At 43.0% G+C, this 25,501-nt stretch overlaps 1 protein-coding gene across 3 annotated transcripts in view; it reads right to left on the bottom strand.

Annotated features, from left to right (window-relative positions):
• Positions 1–2,268: 2,268 nt before the first annotated feature.
• LRP11 (LDL receptor related protein 11) overlaps positions 2,269–25,501 on the bottom strand; it is a 54,939-nt gene continuing 31,706 nt past the window's right edge. For 2 of the 3 annotated variants that reach the window (XM_042940068.1, XM_042940067.1), the window contains exons 5-7: positions 24,298–24,504; positions 11,905–12,000; positions 3,675–6,964 (exon numbers count right to left, since the gene is read on the bottom strand). In XM_042940068.1, coding sequence (XP_042796002.1) covers positions 6,810–6,964; positions 11,905–12,000; positions 24,298–24,504 — 458 coding nt within the window. In that variant the 3' untranslated portion in view covers positions 3,675–6,809. Of the gene's footprint in view, positions 2,393–3,674; positions 6,965–11,904; positions 12,001–24,297; positions 24,505–25,501 lie in introns of those variants that run through there. The other variant, XR_006202887.1, reaches the window with a different exon arrangement.

A 25,501-nucleotide genomic window follows, 5' to 3' on the forward strand; every position in this document is an offset into this window, starting at 1 on the left:
CTTTTGTGAGTGAAAAAATTTTTAAGTGTTTATTTATGTATTTTGAGAGAGAGCATGCACACACATGCACGAGTGGGAGAGGGGCAGGGAAAGAGAGAGAGAGAGAGAGAGAGAGAGAGAAGCACAAGCAGGCTCCTGCTCAGCACGGAGCCCAGTGTGGGGCTCGATCCCATAACCCTGGGATCATGACCCAAGCTGAAATCAAGAGGCGAACACTCAACCGAGTGAGCCCCCCAGGTGCCCCAACAGGAGTGGATTTTAAGGGAGCATTGACAGGGGCAGAAAGCAAAAATGAATTTTAACTAGGTATAAGAGCTTTCTTTTTAAGAGAGCTGAGTTTATGTATGTGCCAGAGAAAAGAAATGTTTAATCTTTAGTATTCATAATCGCTAAAATACTTTAGCATTCCATTGTTTCTTAATAGAAGTGATTCCTTTATACAGTATAAAGAGGACAGTGAAAATATTTTTTAAAGTTCCAGTCTGCTGTGTTCCTGTTGAAACAAGATGATTTTATAGATTTGATTTTATTAAAGGCCAACCTAGTTCTCAGTTAAGAATGAAAATGAAGAACTCCAGTTTCTAATGAGGATTTCAACGCTTTTCCAATCAGTAACATTAGTGGGGGGGGGGGGGATGACATTTTAGGAAAATAGTACATTATCATTGTCCATGTAAATATTTAAAATCCATTGCCTTAATTTTTAAAAACTGCCATTGCTCAAAAAAAGTTGATTACACTTTTTAAATTGGCTTAATGTACCTATCCTAAGGTATCTTAAAAATTCAATGTATTTTAGGAGCGCCTGGGTGGCTCAGTCGGTTAAGCGTCTGACTTCAGCTCGGGTCATGATCTCACGGTTCGTGGGTTCGAGCCCCACGTCAGGCTCTGTGCTGACAGCTCAGAGCCCGGAGCCTGCTTCAGATTCTGTGTCTCCCTCTCTCTCTGCCCCACCCCTGCTTGTGCTCTGTCTCTGTCTTTCAAAAATGAATAAACATTAAAAAAAATAACATTTAAAAAAATTCGATGTATTTTAAAGTAGGATAACATTTTTTTAGTAATATTTTAATGCTCATGAATTTTTTGAAATCTGAAACCATCTATAGCATTAGATTGTGAGCCAAGGAATAAAGCTCCTTAGTTTTGTTTCATTAGAGAGGTAGGTGTTTCTGCTTTTCAGGTAACTGTTAGTGAATCTTCCAGTAGTTTGGTGTGGCACTAAAAGAGCTCATATGACAACGGTCATTGAATACTAATGTTGTAAATGAAATAGCAAACATGGGTAATTTTTTAAATGTTCTAAATGGGATTCAGAAGGCCAATAACTTAGGTAAGTGCTACATCCTTTGAGGGTATAAATCATTTCCTACAACGCACTAAATTCTTAAAGAACTACATTAGTAAAGTAAAAGTGCCCTGATCTTGGGGTGCCTGAGTGGCTCAGTCAGTTAAGCATCCAACTTGATTTCAGCTCAAGCTATGATCTCACAGTCGTGAGTTCGAGCCCAGTGTCAGGCTCTGTGCTGACACTGCAGAGCCTGCTTGGGATTCCCTGTCTCCCTTTCTCTCTCTGTGCCCGTCCCTGACTTGCTCCTGGGCACACTCCCTCTCAAAATAAATAAAGTTAAGGGACACCTGGGTGGCTCAGGTGTCCGACTCTTGATTGTGGCCCAGATCATGATTTCATGGTTTGTGGTATTGAGACCTGCATCAGGCTCTGTGCTGTCTGCTTGGGATTCTCTCTCTCTCTCTCTCTCTCTCTCTCCTCCCCCACCCTCTCCACCCCTCCCCACCCCTCTCCTACTTGCTCTCTCTCAAAATAAACATTTAAAAATAAATAGACTTTTAAAAAAGAAGTGTTCTGATCAGATTTCAGTTTCATGTCTCTTAATTTCTCCTATCATTTTTCAGGAAGAGGACAATGTTTTGTCCCCATTGTACTTAAAGGGTGGCTCAGATTGCCAGTAAGAAAATCCTGCGTAGGGGCACCTGGGTGGCTCAGTCGGTTGAGCGTCCAATGTCGGCCTAGGCCATGATCTCGCCATTCCCGAGTTTGAGCCCTGCATCGGGCTCTTGCTGACAGCGCAGAGCCTGGAGTCTGCTTCGGATTCTGTGTCTCCCTCTCTCTCTCTGTCCCTCCCCCGCTCATGCTCTGTCTCTCTCAAAAACAAACATTAAAAAAAATCCTGTGTGAAGAAAACTGGCTGGCCCGTGTAGCCCACAGAAGTTGTGTATCGTAATATAATAAAAATGAAACAAGTCCAAGAGTTTCCTTATCTTTAATCCTTCTACCAGTGCTCTAATGGTAGATGTTAGTTCCCCTCTGTAGGCTTCACCTTTATAGCTGACTTTGTGTTGTTTGAGCCAGGATTCTTTTTGAAGTGCTCCTTGTCTGGTGGGAGAGAAAAGATCTGACTTTTAGTTCCCATAGAGGCTGTCCTGAGGCAGTGAATCCCTCTCTTCCCCTCTCTCTTTCCCCTTGTTCTTTCCCTTCACTTCCTTTCCAAGACGAGAGAAAGTTCGAGGGCTGCTGGAGCTGAAGAGCTCATTCTTACTCAGAGTGTCCTAATAGGACAGGCATCAGAATACTTTTTTGTCCAAAGGGCAGGTGATTGCAGCACTGAGGACATCTTAAATACAAGAGCAGCAATCCAGGGGCCGGGGGCAGCCAAGGACATTTATATTTGAGTTCCCACGCCCCAAATACGTCACTGTGATGCCCCCGCCCAAAAGATCACATCACATAGAATAATTTTTTTGGCCAACCCTGTTTATTTAGGCTTTTGGGGGTGATTATCTTGTCAGGATTTTGCTTGGGAATTACATTATAGATGAAAGGGACTGTAGAATTTCCATGTGAACACGACCGTGTCAGTTGTAAATCAATTATAGAGATTTTCTGGGGGAAAAGAGCTACCCTTCTTTAGGATCTTGGCTCCTTTATGTGATTAGCTTGTAGGGAACGGAATTGGATAAAGCAGGTCGGACATTACAGGTGGGGGTGTTAAAGGAGTGTCAGATTGGCTCCCCTTCAACAGCAAACAACATTGAAGGCATGATCTCAGATTGTAGAGTTCATGGTTCTGATTTCTTCATTCTTCTATACACACATTTGTAGATTACACATTTAGAGATTTTTCTAAATTTCTGTTTTGATCTGTGAAACTGCTTTGTTTAAATATGAGAACATAGACTTTTGATATTTTTGGACTTTTGGGTCTTCAGTCATATGAAATGAAAACGAAAGAATTTTTTTTAAGTCCAAATACTCAGTACAATTTTCCTTAAGCTTTTTGGTAAAAGTTAAACTAATTTTAAAATGTGTTCTGAGGGGCGCCTGGGTGGCTCAGTCGGTTAAGCGTCCGACTTCGGCTCAGGTCATGATCTCGCGGTTCGTGAATTCGAGCCCCGTGTCGGGCTCTGGGTTGATGGCTCAGAGCCTGGAGCCTGTTTCAGATTCTGTGTCTCCCTCTCTCTCTGACCCTCCCCCGTTCATGCTCTGTCTCTCTCTGTCTCAAAAATAAATAAACGTTAAAAAAAAATGTGTTTTGAGAAGTTTCCTATGTTTTGAAATAACTGTATAAAAACATCTTTAAGCTGAATGATATTGTAAGTTGATCTCTTTCCAATTTACAGCGAGGTAACAAAGACTAAAAACAGAGGTGATGGGAGAATTCAAATGAGTAGGAACGAAGACACACGGAGACCTAAATGAAGCAAATGGAGGAGGCTCAGTCCTAACCACTTAGTTCATTTCTGAACACATCCAGCTTTGGTGTGTCCAACCGTATTTTCATCCCTGGCGGTTTGACATTTACCCCCCAAAAAATCTGTGTTTGCTCTCAAAGTAGCTATAAAATATGCACTTTATTTAGAATACTAGAGAGAATTGAGCAGGACAAAAGAGCTGGGAAAAATAGGGCCAGTGCCCCCCCCCAAAAAGTCAGCATCACAATTGATTAAAAAGCCACGGAGATGTGAACATTTGTGAACAGCAAACTAAGCTTTTCTATTTGGCTTGGGCAGTTTTTCATTAGAAATCCTCATTCGGTTTTAACACCAACAGTTAGACAAAACTTAGAGTCCAGTAAAGAGAACAAATAATTGAGAGACACTCTGCTAGGAACAAAACGGTACAATCCCCAACCATCGAACTGGGGACAGTGTAACTTAAGAGACCCCCAGTGATGATCCCAGGCCCAGAAGCTGCTGTTACGGAGCATCATGACTGTGATGCAGGCAGCACGTTGTGAGGACCCGAACGGCCCCGTGCCCCGGGCCCCAGCGCACTGTCCTATGTTTATGTACAGGAAGTCCAGTTAATTCATCGGCAAGGTCTGCCCTGAACGGCAAAACTGAAGAACAAATAGAAATACGCATCTCCGCGTTTGGGTTGCGGGAAAATATGATAAAGGACAACACGAAACAGCCCTCAGTGACTGAGGAGGGCTGGGAAGTGTGAAAGCGAATCAGGGAGCCGAATCACAGATTATGAAAAGTCAGGAGGAGAAAGATGAAGACATTCTGTTATTTTCCTGTGGAAGAGAACAAACCTGATACTCGAGTGACTGGCATTCAAGCTTCTGGAAGGATGGAGACTGGCTGTTGTCTGCTTGTAGAGACGGGAGGAAAGAAGCTCTGAGTTTTCTGGAAGGTGGCTCAGATGGGCCTTTTCTCAGGAAGAGACGTGAGACACACGAACATGTTTGAGCAGCAAATCGTGGCCAAGCTTCCCTCTAAAATTATTTTGAAATCATCTTAGATGCAGAATGCCTTCAGTCAGATACTCACAGTTAAGGTGACTTTCAAAAGTCCCATTCAGTCCATCTGACAATACAAATATTTTGTAGACCCCGATTCTCCTTCTCTAATTCCTAATTTCCCCCTTTGCAAGATAAGGTTGATAGGATTAAATCCAGGTAATACAGGGACAGCTCAGTAAATAATAGCAACTAATGATGATTAGGTTAAATGGTTGTTTAAAGTCACAAGAATAAAATACAGTTTATGAAAGGGATATCGTACACGCGGATATGGACATCTTTTCTCAAGTCTTTCAACACCATAGCAATACTAAATCGTGTTTTAATTTCTTCACGTATAAAAAGATGTACTGAAAGATGCACGCCTCAGCAGTTTTTATTGTGTCGCGTATGGCTACAGGTGATGTCCTTCTCTGGACTAGGACACTGCACGGCATCACACAGAGAGCGCCGAGGGCCTCAGGTCACTCGTGCTGTCCTTTCTCTAACCTGCCCTGGAGGGGAGATTGAAGTCTTTGCTCAATTCTTAATATTCAACAAAATGCTTGGACCTCTCAGGACATAAAAGTAACCGATTTCTCTGTTTTTCTAGAACTAACTTGCCATTTCTTAGTGGGTTCGTTATATTTCTGACCCAAATTAAGCCCTTTGCCAAAGGAACGACTTACCCCAGGTTCAGTCTGAAAATAAAGTGTTCTACAATGTGTTCAAGTATTTTAGAAGATTTGCCACTTACGAGGAAAAAGCCATACTATGTAAATGGTAACATCGTGTGAGTGTAGACAGGCACCACATTCCTCTCAAGGAGAATGATTTCTACAACATGTATAATCCCGGCGTGAAGTGACGATGGGAATAATTTGCCTTTAAAAATCCTACAGACTGATTAACAGGGAAAAGATGCAAAGCCAGACGGCCAGTTTTCTGCAAAGACGAATTTGTGCAAGACTGCTCTATGCTGTGGGAATACGTAAGCCCGGCATTAGCTGATTGCACGTTACGGCGTCTGAAGCATTGAGTAAATAGTGGAGAAAAGTGGCTCAATCCCGTTGGATGAAAGACCCTGCTGATCCTTAAACGCGGCATGTTTACAAAAGCCGCACCTACAAACCCGATGCTCAGCGTTCTGCTTTCCAGTTTGAATGCATCTTCCTCTTCCATCAACACAGACTAGTGTTGAAAGCCAGCGACTACAGAAATAAAGCCGCTGTGTTCGGGACCAGCAAGCAGCGCTGAGGAGATTCAAGAAAGAACTAATTGTCCTCCTCCCACTTCGCCCTCAGCTGAGTTTGTGTTGAAATGTTTGACCTGCCGCTTCTTCTTCCACCAGGATTTCCCAGCTCCCTTCACGACCGTGTTACGGCTATTTGTCATCCAAAGTCGGGGTTTTCTCACCCAAAGGTAAGCCTGATGAGGCAGCCCCCTAAATGACACGATGTCAGAGGCCCTGGGATAAACTCACATTCACCTTCCCCGAGGCCTCCTTGACGTGTTCATGGGGCTCTAGTACAGATACTCCTGCCATTGAAGGTATAAACTCACTTGAGATCCATTCCTAGAGACAGGTTTTGAAGGGGAGAGGAGAAAGGAGAGCACGGGAAGCTTAGCGTGAGGAACAAGAGGGCCTCAGAACAAGAGGAAGCCGTGTATCAAGAGGCCCCGGGTTGCCAGGGGCCCGTGGTTGGCCTCTAGAAAGTAAAGGGTTAACGTCGCCATTCCAAGGCCACCCCTCGAATCGCTGAATTTTCTGCCGTGGCTAACTGCAAACTGCTATTTTCCGGGACAGCTTACGTCAGTCAGAATTCGATGTGTGAGTCTTTACTCAGACGGACTCCTCTCTAAATTTCAAAATATTTCACACACTTCCCAAAGAAAATCTTCCTACAATAAATAAAAACAAAGGTTTGGGGTTTTCAGAATTTTCTGGGGTTTCGGTATTTTTCTTAGCCCAGTTCAAACCAAAGAGGTTTCTAAATATCCGGAACACAGTATATGTATGAATTAAAAGTGAAACCTCCTCGCCCCCCAGCTATTTAAGTGACACTTTTATAGATACATCCCATTTATGAGGTAGTCGGATTCCTCAGACGTAATGGGACGAGCTTTTTTAAGTTTCTGTTTCACCAGGCGTAGTCGGCAAGCGACCATGAGAAGCAGCAGAGCCGTGATGGCCAAACCCAGGGCCAAGGGTAGCACTGCACCTGTGGAATGGTTAGAAACAAATAGGGCAGGTCACTGACTAGTAACAATAACCGCTGCAATTTACTGTGTGATAAACACTTTACATGCGCTATTTAATCTGAACACGTCAATTAAGTAGGTACTCGAACCATCACCATTTTATAGATTAACTAAGGTGCCCAGATTACATAATTGCTCTAAGAGCACGCAGCTGGCAAATGGCAGGTCTAGTTCTCAAACCCAGACGTCTTTAAAACCAAATTCTGGGGCGCCTGGGTGGTTCAGTCAGTCAAGCGTCCGACTCTTGACTTTGGCTCAGGTCATGATCTCCTGGTTCATGAGTTTGAGCCCCTCATCAGGCTCGGCACTGACAACAGGCAGCCTGCTTGGGATTCTCTCTCTCCCTCTCTTTCTCTCAAAATAAATAAATAAACTTAAAAAAAAAAAAAGGAAACTTATTTTCATTTCTAAATCCAGAGAACCTACTCTCAGCCAGTAGAAGCACCGCTGAGAGGCACCTTCAGAATACGGCGGCGCGATTCTCGCTAAGGGTAGTTGAAGAGAAAGTCTCTGCAGTTCTCCTTCACAGGCTTTACCCTGTGGGATCGGACACAGACACCCAGACTAGAAGCAGCCTGTCCAGGCTTGCAGGAGTCGGGAAGGGACAGGGTGTGCCCCAGATCAGTCTTTCTTATCAAGCTCAGCAGCTCTATTCTTAGACCCGTCTACTCTGGAGTCCGGCCAGGCTTGGAGATGATATGGTGGAACCATTTTTAGCTGCAGGGGCCTTGCCAACTGGTGGAATTAGAGGAGTAAAAATGTCCATTGCAGAAGCTGATTCGGTAACGCTTCATTTCATTCACTTCTTCACTCGCTCAGTGTTAATTGGGAGCCATGCGCCTGACCCTGATCCAAGTGCGGGCGGCCAAAGACAATAAGCCAGTGCTGCAGAGTGCCAGCCCCGCACTAGGTGCTTGGTGGTTTAAATCCAAACCTCGCAACCACCACGAGTTGGTACTATTAGTATCCCCATTTTACCAGTGAAGGAACTAAGACAGCAAGAATTAAGTGACTAACAGATGTTGGCAAGGATGCACGGCATCCTTTTGCACTGCTGGTGGGAATGCAAACTGGAGCAGCCACTCCGGAAAACAGTACGGAGCGTGCTCAAAAAGCTGAAAATAGAGCTACCCTACGACCCAGCAATTGCACTACTAGGGATTTATCCACAGGATACAGGTGTGCTGTTTCGAAGGGACACGTGCACTCTAATGTCTACAGCAGCACCATTGACAATAGCCAAGGTATGGCAAGGGCCCAAATGTCCATCAACAGATGAATAAAAAAGATGTGGTATATATACACAATGGAGCATCACGCGGCAATCAAAAAGAATGAAAATCTTTCATTCTGTGGGTGGAACTAGAGGGTATTATGCTAAATGAAATTAGTCAGAGAAAGACAAACATCATGGGACTTCCTTAATATGGAATTGAAGATACAAAACAGATGAACATAGGGGAAGGGAAGCAAAAATAATATAAAAAGAGGGAGGGGGACAAAACCTAAAAGACTTAAATATAGAGAACAAACTGAGGGTTGCTGGAGGGGTTGTGGGTGGGGGGATGGGCTAAATGGGGAAGGGGCGTTGAGGGAGACACTTGTTGGGATGAGCACTGGGTGTTCTACGTAGGGGATGAATCCCTGGAATCTGCTCCTGAAATCATTATTGCACTATATGCTAACTAACTGGGAGATAAATTAAAAAATAAAAATAAATAATAAAAAAATAAACATAAAAATCAAAAGAATTAAGTGACTAGTCTAAGTCTGTACGGTCAGGGGTGGAGCTAGGAGAGGGCCCCAGACAGCACAGCTCCAGAACCACCGTGGTACAGTACTTCTCCAAAAGGGAAACGAGAGCATTATTATTCATGACTTCCGGTCTGGGTGGACAAACATTTAAATGAAAAAATACAGTTAAGTGTAATTATTATGATGGAATTATATAGGAAGTGCACATGTGAAAGATGTAGTTCGTGTTTCTGGTTCATAAGAGTTTTGCCTGCGTGTTGAAATGAATAATGGAGCTTGTTTGGGGTGGGTGGGGAGATATGTTTATTTTCTGACATTTTCAGATTGAGATGCCTATAGATGATCCAGGTTGAAATTTCTATTAGGTTTCTGGATTATTTGGCCTGAATATGTGAGAGTCTGTAGCGTCAAGGTGGTGACCGCAGCCACAGAAGTGAATGAGATCGCCAGAGAGAAAGGGAGGAGAAGGAGCGCCAGGAGCGAGTCGGTGAGGAAGCACCGGCATTTAAGAGGGCAGACAAAAGAAGAGAAGCTAAGAGAACAGGAGACGGATCAGAGAGGTGGCAGGACAGCCAGGGGACAGGGGAGTCTTGGAAGCACAGGGAAGAGATTACTTCAAGGAAGCACTTGGCTGAACCAAATGCTAAGCAGAGGTCAAGTGGGGTGAAGCCCAGAGAGGCCAACGGACTAGGCAATCGGGAATTCATTTACGCGGAGACTGAAGGTGGAAGGGTGCTGTTTCGTTTTTGTGTGTTGGGAGAGATCTGAAGGTGTCTGCAGCTGTTGGGGCAACGAGCCAGTAGAGAAACAGATGAAAAACATCAGAGAGTTAATCGATGATGGGGATAAGGGGCTGCCTCAAGATCAGGGGGAGACCGTGGAAAGAGGGGACACTCCTTCGCTTAGTACTGAAGGAAAGGAAGGGTATGGGTGCAAACGGGCGACTATTCACGTTCGGGGAGGGGTGGTGGAGGAGGACCGCTGTGCTCGTTCAGGGCAGGGAAAGCATCAGAGGCCGCCCTTCTAAATGTGTGTGATTCGTGTGAAGATGAACACCAGCGCTGAGGCCGCAGGGGGAGGGGGCTGTGGTTGGAGATGCCAGCCCCGGGGCCACAGCGCAGATGCCGCTGTGGTAACAACAGAGCAGACATGCAATCTAGGGGAAACTTCTACTTGCCAAGTCAGATGTGTGGTGGCTGAACGTCGAATTGATTCCTGTTTAATGCTTTGATGACAAGGAAAATGAAATCTCCCATCACAAAAAACTTGCTACAGTACTGCAAATTATTCTGGACTTTTCAATTCTTACTTGGCATGGTTTCTTCATTGTCTTTCTCATGGGTAATTTGAGATTTAAAATTTTCTAACCCCTAATAAAACACATCATGATATAATTTTCTCAGGAACCAGCGAAGGAGATGAATTGTTCATATGAGCTGGAGTGATGTTCATAATATATAACAACCGGAATGGGCAGTGGCCAGTTAGAATGGAGGCTTTCTGCACACATCTAGGCATGGGGCGGGGCCAGGGGCAGGCCTGGGTTCCCTTTATATGTCGATGGGGCACAGGGCGCTTTTTATTGAGATATGTGGGGACAGGGGCAAGGCCAGCAGTCCAGCAGACGGAGGAGCATCTAGGCACTTGACGTCTGGATTATTTTGGCCACTTGTTGGTTAGTGGTTACACGATAACGTGGTCCAGATTTTACAAAGAACACTCTAGGGTAAAAAAGTCTTCTCCGTGTTCAGGTCTATAATTTAAGAATCATATTTTATTCTCCTAAATCTTCTTTTACTAATTAGTTTGTGGGATTTAGGATTAAAACCTGCCTTTCTGAAGAACCGAGTCAAAAGTGTTCTCTTTCTAGTTAAAAGTGACCATAATTATGGAATTGTGGTATTCTTCTTTCACTCACTAAATATTCCCTCGACCTCCTACACTCTTTCCTCATTGTCTTTGGTCTTCATCCATCACTAGAGCAGCTGGAGAGAACTAGGTACTCTAGGATTTTTTTTTTTTTAATTTTTATTTAATTTATTTTTTTAATTTACATCCAAGTTAGTTAGCATATAGTGCAACAATGATTTCAGGAGTACATTCCTTAATGCCCCTTTCCCATTTAGCCCACAACCACTCCAATAATCCTCTGTTTGTTCTCCATATTTAAGAGTCTCATGTTTTTGTCCCCCTCCCTGTTTTTATATTATTTTTTGCTTCCCTTCCCTTATGTTCATCTGTTTTGTCTCTTAAAGTCCTCATATGAGTGAAGTCATAATACCCTCTAGTTCCATCCACGTAGTTGCAAATGGCAAGATTTCATCCTTTTTGATTGCCGAGTAATAACTCCATTGTATATATGTACCACATCTTCTTGATCCATTCATCCATCAATGGACATTTGGACCCTTCCATACTTTGGCTATTGTCGATAGTGCTGCTATAAACATTGGGGTGCATGTGCCCCTTCGAAACACACACCTGTATCTCTTGGATAAATCCCTAGTAGTGCAATTGCTGGGTCGTAGGGGAGTTCTATAAGATCTTTAAAACTAACTCAAGCATAATAGCCATCATTTACTTATTTATTAGCCAAACCAGTGTGGCTATTTATTATCATTTATTTATGTATGAGTCACACACGTGTGCTAAACGGTTTATGTTAATTGTCCCATTTCTCCCCCAACAAGTCTGAGGCAGTGATAGTTGCCATTTCCATCTTACGACTGAGGAGAACTGGGATCCGGAGAGAGAAGATCGCCTGCCAAAGGTCATAGAGTTTAGTGACGGAGCAAGGGTCTGAACCTCGGCCTCAGATTCTAGAGCCATGAATATCTAGTTCTTAACTTCTAGGCTGTGAATATTACTTTTTCCATAGCATGTTACACCTGGAAAGAAATAGAGTGATCCTCTAGTCCAATCAACTGAGAAAAGAGGAAGCCTAGGTCCAAGGATGTGAGGTTACTAGTTCAAGAGCCCACAGATGCAGCCTGATAGAGGGAGAATACAACAGCTCTTCCGATCCACGGATCGGTCACTGCTCTTGTCCTAGACTCTTGCAGCTTCATCTGGTACCTTCCACTGGAGGATATGTGGTTCTACAAATGTTTGTACTCTGCAATGAATTTCCAAATTCCAGATTTACCTGTTTCTGGGGCTGGGTGTTCCCCTCCTCCTCGATCGCTCTTTGATTCAAAAATATAATTTTTTTCTTTTCTGTTCTTCCCTGAGGAACCACTATCTACAGAAAACAGAGAGAACATATGTCAAAGGTACATCAGAAACTTTAGGAAACAGACATGAAAATATAGCCTCATCTATTTTTCTTAGGATGGATTTAAAGGACTTATAAAATTTATTACTCTTGTAAACGTAGGTCTGTGTTTGATATTAAAACACTAGGTAACTAACATGACCAGAGTATGGGACGAGAACAAAACCGCTGGAGAGAGAAAGGGGAAAAGGCACCCAGCACTCTGGAGAAGGAAGGAAAGACATCAGCTAGAAAAGACAACGGGTGATCTCTGCAATCCATACCATGAAAAGCAGAAACGTCCACAAATGTTTTTCTTTAAAAAATGAAGAGTGAGCTTGCATAAGCCACTCAGACAAGTCGTTTGGCTTTCTCACCTCAGCCCTACTTGGCGGGTATTCATTGCTCTTTGTTTTCCGCTTGGGTCAGAGAGGCTTGGTACTTGCCCAGGTTCTTTTTGAGTAGTAAGCGGGTCACTGGGCTGGGATTAAACTCAGGCGTGTCTAACTGCTTGTTGGTGGAAACCAGCATTTCTGGTGTGATGATATGTTGTTGATTATTTACTCTATCCAGTTGTATTACACTATTGAGAGTGACTAGTACGAAAGATCAAACCTTAGGACTTTCATCCCAGGTCTGATAAGCCATGGCCGTACCACCGAATCATTTCCCATCCGGGAATTTACAGCATTTGTGTGCTTATTACATTGACAAGATGATGATTAAGCTAATGGAGTTGCCCTCGTGCTATGGTGTGATCTCAAGTGAGCCTGGGGGATAATATAATCCTCAGTGACAGTAAATAGAACGGATGAGCTGACATGAGGAATTCTACTGAGAAGCAAAAGCTTAAAGCTTCTTTACTCCTATGTCATCAACAGATCTGTTCGCAACACCTGCAGCTGAAATAAGGCTACTTAAAGGTAGCATTTATAAAACTCTTCGGAATCTGTACTAAGTGATATGCCTGGATTTACTAAGGATCACAAAAGTCAACAGGATGATGGAAAATTATAAAGTTATTGCAGGTACCTACTAGGGCCAGAAAGCCAGGACTTGAAGAGATGGTTGCAGTCACGTGCTTGTGCTGTTAAAGAGAAGGGACTGCAAATGCGTGTGTTTCATTAAGGCATCCTTCAAGTTCCTTTTCACTCAGCCCTGCAAGCCATCAGTAGCTGAATCACACAGGCCATGTCCACGACACTCTGAAATATCCTCGACTACGGTGCCTCTTCTCTGTCCTCAACTGCCACAGCCTTAGGTCTCTGTCACCTTTCACTCAAGCACTCTGCGTGCAGACATTGCTACTGGAACACGTCTGCAAAGGCCCCTCATCCCCACTCGCTCAGCATATCAGTGCAAGGAGGTTAACCCACATTTGCTTCTCACGGCCAAGGCCAAGGCAGGCTCCCTACCTTCTGCCGTGCTTTGTCACGTTACTCTAAAAGGCACCATACACGCCACCTGCAGATAGCCAGTAACTTGGGCTGTCCTCCATAAACCGCGGGCCCGAAGAGAATGAGAGATGTGGGTAAGGCAGGAGCAATTTCTTGTGGGCCAGAGAATCAGAGTTACCTTGCAGGCTGATTGCTATCACTGTCCACTGGACTGTAGTGCTGGAAGCCCCCTCCCAACCAGAACGGCAAGGGGAGGGAACGGAAGAAGAGCAGGCAGTGGGAGACCGTAAGAGAGTGACCCCGGGGAGGCACCGGGCAGAGCCAGCCAGGGAACGGCTCTTACTGTGGCGGGCCGCCAGGTGTTGGGACTGCTCGGCTCACGGACAAAGGGATTGCTGCCTGGAGCTGGAGACCTTTCCCAGCAGGATGGGGACAGGGATACTGCATTGAAGCCATGGGGCTGCTGGGGCCCTGGGGCCATCGAGAGCCCGGGCTGTCCTCCACACGGCAAGCTGATTCCAACACCTTTGGATTTTGTGGATCAATCCAAAATTCAAAATGATTTTTGGGGCCAAGTTAGGGTCAATTTTTTATTTTGCCAAATAAAGACAGTAAAAGAAATGGCCATTTAAGAAGGCCATTGCCGGGGGCGCCTGGGTGGCTCAGTCGGTTGAGCGTCCGACTTCGGCTCAGGTCATGATCTCACAGCTCGTGGGTTCGAGCCCCGCGTCGGGCTCTGTGCTGACAGCTCGGAGCCTGGAGCCTGCTTTGGATTCTGTGTCTCCCTCTCTCTCGGCCCCTAACCTACTTACATTCTGTCTCTGTCTCTCTCAAAAATAAACATTAAAAAAAAATTAAAAAAAAAGGCCATTGCCTTCACCTCATTATAAAGTAAGGAAATGTGTAACCCACAAAACATGAAGAGTTTAATACATAAAAAGGATAGCTCTTTGAATTGAATGAATGTAGTCTTGTAAAAAAAACTTCCTGCATTGTCCTTATTTTTCTCATTTTGCCATGAATGGATGAAAGCTTTATTATGGATGGATATTGATCCTTCTTCGACTGGCTTTAGAGACCAAATTTTCTTACTCTCCTTTTTTTAAAAAAAATTTTCTTATGTTTATTTTTGAGAGAGAGAGAGAGAGAGAGAGAGAGAGAGAGAGAGAGACAGCACATGCATGAGTGGGGGAGTGTCAGAAAGAGAGGGAGATAGAGAATCAGAAGCAGGCTCTGTGCTGTCAGCACAAAGTTCCACACGGGGCTCAAACCCACAAACCACGAGATCATGACCTGAGCCGAAGTTGGACACTCAACCGACTGAGCCACCCAGGTGCCCTGTTCCTCTCCTTCTTGATTCCACCCGTCTAGATGCTTCAGCAGGGCTTTCAAGGTTCTCCATATTGCCCTCTATTCCCGGCAAACTCCCTTCACTTTGGGTAGCTGGGATCTCCTGCTTCAATAATTGTCACTCTCAAACCCATTTTCTCAGGCTATTAATTAGAGCCCTTGTTTTCCATGTATTCAAACTCTTTCTGCCCATTCTTCACAACGTAGCAGAATGTCCATGCCTATCACAGGTGGGGGCCACCTGTCCACCAGGCACAATGGACATCGAACCTGGGGCTTGCAAAAATGTTTCAGTTTAATTTCTCTTAAAATCACAAGAAAACAGGGGTGCCTGGGTGGCTCAGTTGGTTAAGTGTCCAATTTTGGCTCAGGTCATGGTCTCATGGTTCATGAATTCAAGCCCCGCGTTGGGCTCTGTGCTGATAGCTTGGAGCCTGGAGCCTGCTTTCGATTCTGTGTTTCCCTCTCTCTCTCTCTACCCCTCCCCTGCTCGTACTCTTTCTCTCTCTCTCTCAAAATTAAATAAACATTAAAAAAAAATCACAAGAGAACAATGGATATAATAATAATAACAATAATAATAATAATGCGTATATAATAGTGAATGTAGCCTGTGTTATATTAATCTCTACACCAACACAGTCATAAAGTTCAATATTTCGGGTTTTTTTTTTAATAGGTCCATGAAAGTCATAACGCAGATCTACAAGTAGCCAATCCTGACTACTCCGGTACTCACAGATGTCTTCCCTTTTTTTAAAGCTTATTTATTTATTTTGAGAGAGAGAGAGAGAGAGTGTGCACAGGAGGGGCAGAGAGAGAGGGAGAGAGACTCCCAATCAGGCCCTGCACTGACGTGAGGCTCAATCTCTTGAACCGTGAGACCACGACCTGAGCCGAAATACAGAGCTCATTGCTCAACCGACTGAACCACCCAGGTGCCCCCAGATTCTCATCCTTCTGAGCTTCTAATGCCCTAACATAAAATACCATACAAGCAGGTCTTAAGGGAACTGTAGCTGCTTCCTGTCTCTGTAGCTAAGAGAAAAGATCCTTGAACACTGTGAGGCTTGCTGCTGAAGCCATCATCCCCTTGGGGCTGGGGTTAGACCGCTGAGTTAAATTCTGGCTTTATCACTTCCTAGCTGTGTGACCCAGTCTGAGTTCTTCACTTCTCTGTGACTCAGTGTCTTCATCCATAAAATGCTGCTAATGATTTCTGCATATCACCAGGTTGCTATTAAGACCAAAGAAGCAGGGGCGCCTGGGTAGCTCAGTCGGTTGAGCGTTGGCTCTTGGTTTCGGCTCAGGTCCTGATCTCACAGTTTGTGAGTTCAAGCCCTGTGTTGAGCTCTGGGCTGGCAGTGCAGAACCTGCTTGGGATTCTCTCTCCCTGCCTCTCTCTCTCTCTCTCTCTTTCTCTGCCCCTACTGTGCTTTCTTTCTCTCTCAAAATAAATAAATAAACTAGGGGGGAGAAAAAAAGACCAAAGAAGTCCACAGTGACAGGCACTCAGTAAGTACTATTTCCAATAATAAATCTGGAAGTGGGAAGATCACATGGCTGGGAATTCATGTCCTACTTTTTAAAAATAATGAGCCAGGAATAAAAACACTGAAATTTACCAACGTCCAATTCTTTTCAGAGGATTAACTCGTTTGTCTTCTATCCAATGTAAAAATACGAAATAACCACATTCACAATCCCCTCCCCCACCCCATCTTTCCACCAAAGATGAGAGATTCTTCACCTTAATTCTGAAGAGAAACTCAGTACTGGGACCACCACTGCGCTATTTCTATTTTTTATTAGAATTAACTATCTTGTAAGCTTGTAGCTCTCTTACCTGAGTTTCCTAGTGAGTGCTCCAGCGAAAATTCATCTAGCACTAACAGTTACTGAGAGACATAAATTATCTTTACGTACGATATCTCACGCACTACGTATAGCAACACTGTGAGAAGATACGATTATCCTCTTTCAAGCAAGGAAACACAGTTCGGAGAAGTTAATTACCTGGACACTAGTACCAGGTGGTGCTGGGATTAGAACCCAGGACCGACCCACAGCAGGAGCTTGTCTTTCTTTTTTAAAAAATATTTTCTTTAATGTTTATTTATTTTTGAGAGAGAGACAGAGACAGCATGAGAGGGGAGGGCAGAGAGAGAGGAAGACACAGAATCCGAAACAGGCTCCAGGCTCTGGGCTGTCAGCACAGAGCTCAATGTGGGGCTCAAACTCACAGACCGCGAGATCATGACCTGAGCTGAAGTCAGATGCTCAACCGACTGAGACACCCGGGCACCCAGAGCAGGAGCTTTTCTACTGAACCAAACTGCTCTCAAAGTCACAGATCCAAGAACTTAAGAGTTTATACTGTATCCATTTACTCATATCCAGGCAAATCAAAAATAACTAGGCAAAATCACAAATTGAAATATTTCCTTAGGAAGTCTGAGATAAAGCTCTCTATTAAGGATGCAGCAGAGAAATAGGTTAATTGTACTTAGAAAGGGGATCTTGCCTTGGAGATGGGTTCATTTGAAAGTAAATATATTCATTCTGGATCTTCAGTTGTCAAATGTGAAGAGTATTTTCTTAAATGCCCTCATTCCTGGGGAGAGGAAGCCAGTGCTGTGGGAGGTGGGCGAGCTCAGGCATTAGGGAGAGGACAGTACACACAGGAGACTTAAGAAGCCACAGTTGCCACAGACTCTAGAATTTCCAGGGGACGTGCCCTGCCCGAGTTGGTATTTGAAATGTGAATTTCTGTTTTCTACATTTCAGGGAGGAATTCACTGTCATTTCCAGACTGCCTGATTCACTTTTCCTGGACACCAACGTATGGAACACCATAGAGAAATGCTTCATTCCACACGTGCTATCATAGGCTCTCCCCAGAGTGGCAAGTCAGAACAAACGAGACAAAGATGCAATTTGCTTCTGCAAATAACTCATTTTGGTAATGATCCTTTTAGAAAAGTTAATGTCTTAGGAAATTATTTTTTCCCTCTTCTGAATGACCTATTGTGTTAACGTGTACCATGCATAGCCATGCACTCACAGAAGGAGTTGGAAGCTGGACAGAAGTTGCTTTAAATTTATTTTCAGTCACCACTGCACATGCAAGCATGTTCTGGAAGGAAGGTGGAAATACTAGCTAGAAAAGTGATTACAATACGGGCCTGCCTCCCAGAATGTACTATGGCTTCCTGTGACCACCCGCCAACTAACACAGACAACAGAATCGTTCTTTCTCACTCTTCACTGGTAGACCACACCGCATGTCAACAGAGTAGGTAAGAAGGAGCTCTCTTCAGGAAATGTTCTGGATTATACTAGGACAAGATCCATTCATCTGAGGAAACAGTTGATTCCTGCCATCATGTGGGAGCATAATGTTATTCATCAGGCTTCAACAAATTCAAACTACCTTCCCAGACATGTTATTTCGTAAGTTCAGAATGGCTTCCCAATAAGAAGAGACAGTCCAGCAGAACACAAAAATGAAATAGCCATGAAAAATACAGGGCACATGAAAAAACTCTTTTGAGTATCCTTTATAAGGATAGCCTCTCTGGATAAAACACCTCCCATAACGATGCGAAGGTCGCAGGTGCTCACTCTGGCTACCTCCGGAGAGAAGTGAAACAGTGAGGCTTTGGCATGTTTAGCAGGGAAATCGGAGACAGTGCCGGCAGAACCCCATGTGTCCATACAGAGACCAGGCATTCTCCCAAGTCCATGCTTCAGTTTGGCTCCTTAAAGAACTTGGTTGACCTGCCGGGCTGGACATGAATTCTCAACTTCCAAAAAAATGGATTCAAGGGGTGCCTGGGTGGCTTGGTTAAGCGGCCTACTCTTGATTTCAGCTCAGGTCCTGAGCTCACAATTCGTGAATTCGAGCCCCCACTTCAGGCTCCTCGCTCACGAGCCTGCTTTGGACCCTCTGTCTCCCTCTCTCCGCCCCTCCCTCACTTGTGGGTGCACGCATGAGCGTGCACTCTCTCTCTCTCAAAAATAAATAAACGTTAAAAAAATATTTTTTAATAATAAAAAAAAAAAGGATTCACTGTGAATGTGGATACACCACTTTTCGAGCACTCTGCGGTGCTGGACATCTGATTTCTTTCCTCCGGCCAGCTCCGATAGAAAGAGGACAGCCTTGTTAATAAATGACTTGGGCCGCACAGGGAACAGGCCCTACAGATGCAGCCACATCTCACAACAGTTCAGCCATTGAGTCACTGCGTGCTGAACAAACACAGGCACCACCGCGGCTCTGAGCGGGCGAGCGGACATTCACTGTGTGACTGGATATTTGCACAAGTCCTTAATTTTATCCTTAGTAACACGCTTGGGATGAATTCCCAAGTGTGGGATAACTGAATCAGGGCACATACAGATTCAATGCTTCAGAAACTGCCCTCTAGAAGATTGTACTGGGTTCAGTCCCACCAAGAGCGCCTGAGTCTTGTTTCTCTGTGCTCCATACTATTGGCTCCATATTATTGGCAACGTAATAACAGCTTTTCACCTTGCCAATGTGACAGGTGAAAAACCGCATCTCATTACTTTCTGTACTATATTATCAGTGTTAATGATAGTATCTCTTTAACATATCTTCAGTGAGTTAAGTTTTTTATCCTTACGAGATGCCTGTAGGGGAAGGAAGTGGCAGAAAATTCAACTTGTCCTTATTATATTAGCTGATGATCCTTGTAAAATCCAGGCACAGGTCACAAATAGGAATGCATTTTTATTTATTTATTTTATTAGTTTTTTAAATGTTTGTTTATTTTGAGAGAGAGCAGAGGAGGGGCAGAGAGAGAGAGGGAGAGAATCTCAGGCAGGTTCCATGCTGTCAGCACAGAGTCTGACCCGGGGTTCAAACTCACAAACCATGAGATCATGACCTGGGCCGAAATCAAGAGACGGAGGCCCAAATGACTGAGCCACCCAGGCGCTCTGGTGATGCATTTAAAAAAAAATTTTTTTTAAACATTTTTATTTATTTTTAAGACAGAGAGAGAGACAGAGACAGAGACAGAGAGAGGCAGAGAGATAGAGTGCAAGCAGGAGAGGGGCAGAGAGAGAGGGAGACACAGAATCAGAAGCAGGCTCCAGGCTTTTATTTCTTTTTCCATCCATTTCCCCAACCACCTCCCTTCTAGCACCTATCAGCGTGTTCTCTGTATTTAGGAGTCCTTTTGTTTGTTTCCTTTTTTGTTTGTTTGCTTTGGTTCTTAAAAATGTTTTTGTTTTTGGGGCACCTGCCGTGGCTCAGTCTGTTGAGCGTCCAACTTCGACTCAGGTCATGACCTCACAGTTCATGAGTTCGAGCCGCACGTCAGGCTCTGTGCTGACAGCTCTGAACCCGGAATCTGTTTCAGATGCTGTGTCTCCCTCTTTCTCTGCCCCTCCCCCACTCACACTCTGTCTCTGTCTCTCTCTCAAAAATAAATAAACATTAAAAAAATTTTTTTTAAAGTTTTTGTTTTGGGGGTTCCTGGGTGGTTAAGCGTCCAACTTTGGCTCATGGTCTTTCTATTTGTGAGTTCAAGCCCCACATGGAGCTTGCTGCTATCAGTGAAGTGCCTGCTTTGGATCCTGCCATCCCCCTCTCTCTGCCCCTCCCCCCCTCAAAGAAATAAACACTGAGAAAGAAGTTTTGGTCTTTGATGGGCATGTAATAACACACATAAATACTCCTGAGAAAAAGAAAAGTTTCATAAACATAATGTGTTCCTAATTTGTTAAAAGTGAATAAATGTCCAAAAAACTATTAGAACTGATAAATGAATTTAGCAGAGTTGCAGGATACAAAATTAATATACAAAAATCTGTTGCATTTGTAAATACTAATAATGAAGTAGTAGAAAGAGAAATTAAGGGAAAAAATCCCATTTACAATTGCACCAAAAAGAATAAAATACTTAGGAATAAACTTAATCAGGGAGGTAAAAGACTTAAACTCCAATAACTATAAAACACTGAAGAAAGAAACTGAAACTGACACAAACAAATGGAAAGATACACCATGCTCATGGCCTGGAAGAACAAATATTGTTAAAATGTCTATACTACCCAAAGCAATCTACAGATTTAATGCAATCCTCTCAAAATACCAATAACATTTTCCACAAAACTATAACAAATAATCCTAAAATTTATATAAAATCAAAGAAGATCCCAAATAACCAAAGCAAACGTGAGAAAGAAGAACAAAGCTGGAGGTATCATAATCCCAGATTTCAAGATATACTAACTACAACGCTGCAGTAATCCAAACAGTATGGTACGAGCACAAAAATAGACACATCAATCAATGGAACAGGATCCAAAAATAAACCTACAACTATACGGTCAAAGGAAGCAAGAATGTACAATGGGGAAAAGGCAGTCTTTTCAATTAATGGTGTTGGGAAAACTGGACAGCCACATGCAAAAGAATGAAACTGGACCACTTTCTTACATCATACACAAAAATAAACTCAAAATGGATTAAGGACCTAAATGTGAGACCTGAAACCATAAAACTCCTAGAAGAAAACATAGGCAGTAATATCTTTAACGCTAGCTATAGAAACATTTTACTAGATGTGTTTCCTTAGGCAAGAGGAAAAACAAACAAACAAATAAAAGTATTGGGACTACACCAAAGTAAAAAGCTTTTCATGGCAAATGAAGCCATCAACAAAATGATAAGGCAACTTACTGAATGGGAGAAGGTATTTGTGAATGATATATCAAGTAATGGGTTAAAATCCAAAATATATAAAGAACTTAATAAGCCTAACACCCTCCCCCAAAAGCCCACAAAGAATCTGATTAAAAATGGGCAGAATAGACATATTCCCATAGAAGACATACAAGTGAACCACAGACCCATGGAAAGATGTTCAACATAGCTAATCATCAGGAAAATGTAAATCAAAATCACAATGTCAGAATGGCTAAAAACAAAAAAGATAAGTAATAGCAAGTGTTGATGAGGACACGTTAAAAAAGGAATCTTCAGGGGCGCCTGGGTGGCGCAGTCGGTTAAGCGTCCGACTTCAGCCAGGTCACGATCTCGCGGTCCGTGAGTTCGAGCCCCGCGTCAGGCTCTGGGCTGATGGCTCGGAGCCTGGAGCCTGTTTCCGATTCTGTGTCTCCCTCTCTCTCTGCCCCTCCCCCATTCATGCTCTGTCTCTCTCTCTGTCCCCAAAATAAAAAACGTTGAAAAAAAAAATTAAAAAAAAAAAAAAAAAAAAAAAGGAATCTTCATATTCCGTTGGTGGGAACATGAACTGGTAAAGTCACTGTGGAAAACAATATGGAAGTTCCTCAAAAAATTAAAAATAGATTACCATATGATCTAGTAATTCCATTACTGGGTATTTACCCAAAGAAAACAAAACACTACATGTGTCCCTGTTTACTGCGGCATTATTTACAATAGCCAAGATATGGAAGGAACACAAGTGCCCCTCCATAGATGAATGGATAAAGACGTGTGTGTGTGTGTGTGTGTGTGTGTGTGTGTAATGGAATATTACTCAGCCATAAAAAGGACAAAATCTTGCCATTTGCAACAACATGGATGAACCCAGAGAGTATAATGCTAAGTGAAATAAGTCAGTGAAAGACAAATACCATACAATTTCACTCATATGTGGAAATTTAGAAACAAAACAAGTGAACAAAGAAAAAAAGAAACAAAAACAAAAACAGACTTAAATACAGAGAACAAACTGGTGGTTGAGGGAGGGGAACTGGCTGGGGGATGATGGGTGAAGTTGGTGAAGGGGATTAAGAGTAAACTTATCATGATGAGCAGGGAGCAATGCATAGAATTGCTAAATCATTATATCGTATGCCTGAAACTATAACACTGTATATTAATTATGCTAAGATAAAAAGTGAATAAATGTGTGCATGTATGTGTATAAATGAAAGTGACCAGAAAAAATGCAACAGAATATTAATGGTGAGTTTTGCTACATGGGCTGATTTACCCATTAGGTGGCAGTACTAACAAAGGTATAGACCCAGCTTAGGCATTTGAAAGCACCTAGTCTAAACTGTCCAAAAGAAAACCCTTCATGGAATATTTCTGTGGACATATCTGTACAGATACACTTAAAATCTAAACAGTAGATGGGGTGCCTGGGTGGCTCAGTCAGTTAAGCATCTGACTTCGGCTCAGGTCATGATGTCATAGTTCATGGGTTTGAGCCCCGCGTGGGGCTCTGCTGAGAGCTCAGAACCTGGAGCCAACTTCAGATTCTGTGTCTCCCTTTCTCTGCCCCTCCGCGACTCGTGCTCTTACCCGCGCGTGCACGCTCACATTCTCTCTCTCCCTCAAAAATAAATAAACATTAAAAAAAAAAAGAATATATGAAAAAACTAAACATTAGATAAACAAGACTAGAAAAAAATATACCAAAATACCAAAAGTTGTTTCAGTAAAGAGTGGTATTTTAAATTATTTTCCTTTTTTATTATTTGCATCTTCTGCACAGAACAAAAGAATTTCATAAAGAAGTTATTAAAGTAGTGACAGATTATTTCTGTACAAGGTATGCAGAGTTTGAGTACTGAAAAGACATTTACAAAGGCGTACAGAAATGTGATATTCTATATTTCTGTCTCTTGTCACAAACAATACAAATGTGCAAAAACAAATTTAAGATTTGTTTTAATTTAAGATTTAATTTAATTTAATTTAATTTAATTTAATTTGTTTTAATTTAAGATTAACATTTAAGAATGTTAATGTTTCAGCAGTGTGAACGTAGACAAGATTCTTATTAGCCTTATTAGTGAAAACAAAAAAGTTACAGATTTCGTTAATTGGGAGCATAGGACTGAAGTGCTCGCACAAGCAACCATTTCTTTTTTTTTTTAATTTTTTTTATGTTTATTTATTTTTGAGACAGAGAGAGACAGAGCATGAGCAGGGAAGGGGCAGAGAGAGAGAGAGACAGAGAGGGAGAGGGAGACACAGAATGTGAACAGGCTCCAGGCTCTGAGCTGTCAGACGCAGCTCGACGCAGGGCTCGAACTCACGAACTGTGAGATCATGACCTGAGCTGAAGTCAGACGCTTAACCGACTGAGCCACCCAGGCGCCCCACAAGCAACCATTTCAATATGACGTAGATTCTCTTTACTTACGTTCACTAGCTTAGTGCGAATAGGGTTATGCTGCTTCATCTCAAAATAACCTAAAATTTCACACGTAGGGCATTTGTTTTCTTAACACAGGTGTTGAAATTTCCTAATTCGAACGTACTTACTAATAAATGTACAGGTAGCCCTGGAGTATATATGAATGTATGAATGTATTTAGTAGGTGTTCCTTAGTATAAATAATCCGTGCAAATGTCAGACGGGGTGGGTTTGTTTTTTTTTTTCCTTTTTGGCCACAGTTTTCATTTTAACTCTCTTCTTTCTTTTATTTCCGTAACACTCTTCAAATATAACCTTCATTTTGAGCCCAGCATCACTGGAGAAAATGAGGCCGTTTGCGGAGAAGCTGTTGAGGTCCTTACCTGGCATCACAGGATCAGTCTGACTCTCTGGTCCCCGAAAAGTGGAATGATTCCTCTTCTCTGTGTTTGATACCACCAGTGGCTGGTTTGGGATAGTCACTTTGTGGGACTTTTCCAAGAAGGAGCCTCCTGCTACATCTTTGATTGGTCCTGTGATTCTAGGCTGGGCGGTTGCTGTGTGGGTCACCGTCTTCCGGTCAAGGCTCACTGAAGGATACAGGAGCTACCGTTAGCTGCTGGGTTTCTTTTCTGAACTGTAATTAAAAGCACTAAATTTGCAGTAGATTCAAAGCCATGGATACTTGCGAATAATAACCATCTAAGCCATGTTAGAGCCCCATAAAAATTACTCTCTTCTTTTCAAATGGGTAAACTGTTTTCTCTTCTTCCAATAATTGGCTTTCTAAATGTCACAAATAAATTGACTAAAACAAAGCTTAAGGGGCGCCTGGGTGGCTCCGGTGGTTAAGCGTCCGATTTGGGCTCAGGCCATGTTCTCATGGTTTGTGCGTTTGAGCCCTGCATCGGGCTCTGCTCTGACAGCTCAGAGCCTGGAGCCTGCTTCAGATTCTGTGTCTCCCTCTCTCTCATTGCCCCTTCCCCCACTCATGCCCTGACTCTCTCTCTCAAAAATAAATAAACGTTAAAAAAATTAAAACAATAACAACAACAAAGCTTAAGCCTAAGGTTTTGAGATTTACATCCTTCTTCAAAACCAGCAGTTTTTCTTCTTTCTTTCAGTGCCCTTTTGTGTATGTAGGTGACATTATAAGACTGGTTTACAGTCCTGACTTAGCTACACCCTAGTACATCACAATTTTTTCTAGGGGCGCCTGGGTGGCTCAGTCAGTTAAGCGTCTGTCTGACTTCAGCTTGGGTCACGATCTCACGGTTTGTGAGTTCGAGCCCCACCTTGGACTCTGTGCTGACAGCTCAGAGCCTGGAGTCTGCTTCAGATTCTGTGTCTCCCTCTCTCTCTGCCCCTCCTAGCTTGTGCTCTGTGTGTCTCTCTCTCAAAAATAGATATTGAAAAAAAATTTTTTTCTAAAAAATTTATCAAAACAAAATCTTAACTCACTTTTTTTTTTTTTAACATTTATTTATTTTTGAGACAGAGAGAGACAGAGCATGAATGGGGGAGGGTCAGAGAGAGGGAGACACAGAGTCTGAAACAGGCTCCAGGCTCTGAGCTGTCAGCACAGAG

The sequence above is a fragment of the Panthera leo genome, chromosome B2, assembly GCF_018350215.1.
Source record: "Panthera leo isolate Ple1 chromosome B2, P.leo_Ple1_pat1.1, whole genome shotgun sequence".
NCBI classification, from domain to species: Eukaryota; Metazoa; Chordata; class Mammalia; order Carnivora; family Felidae; genus Panthera; species Panthera leo.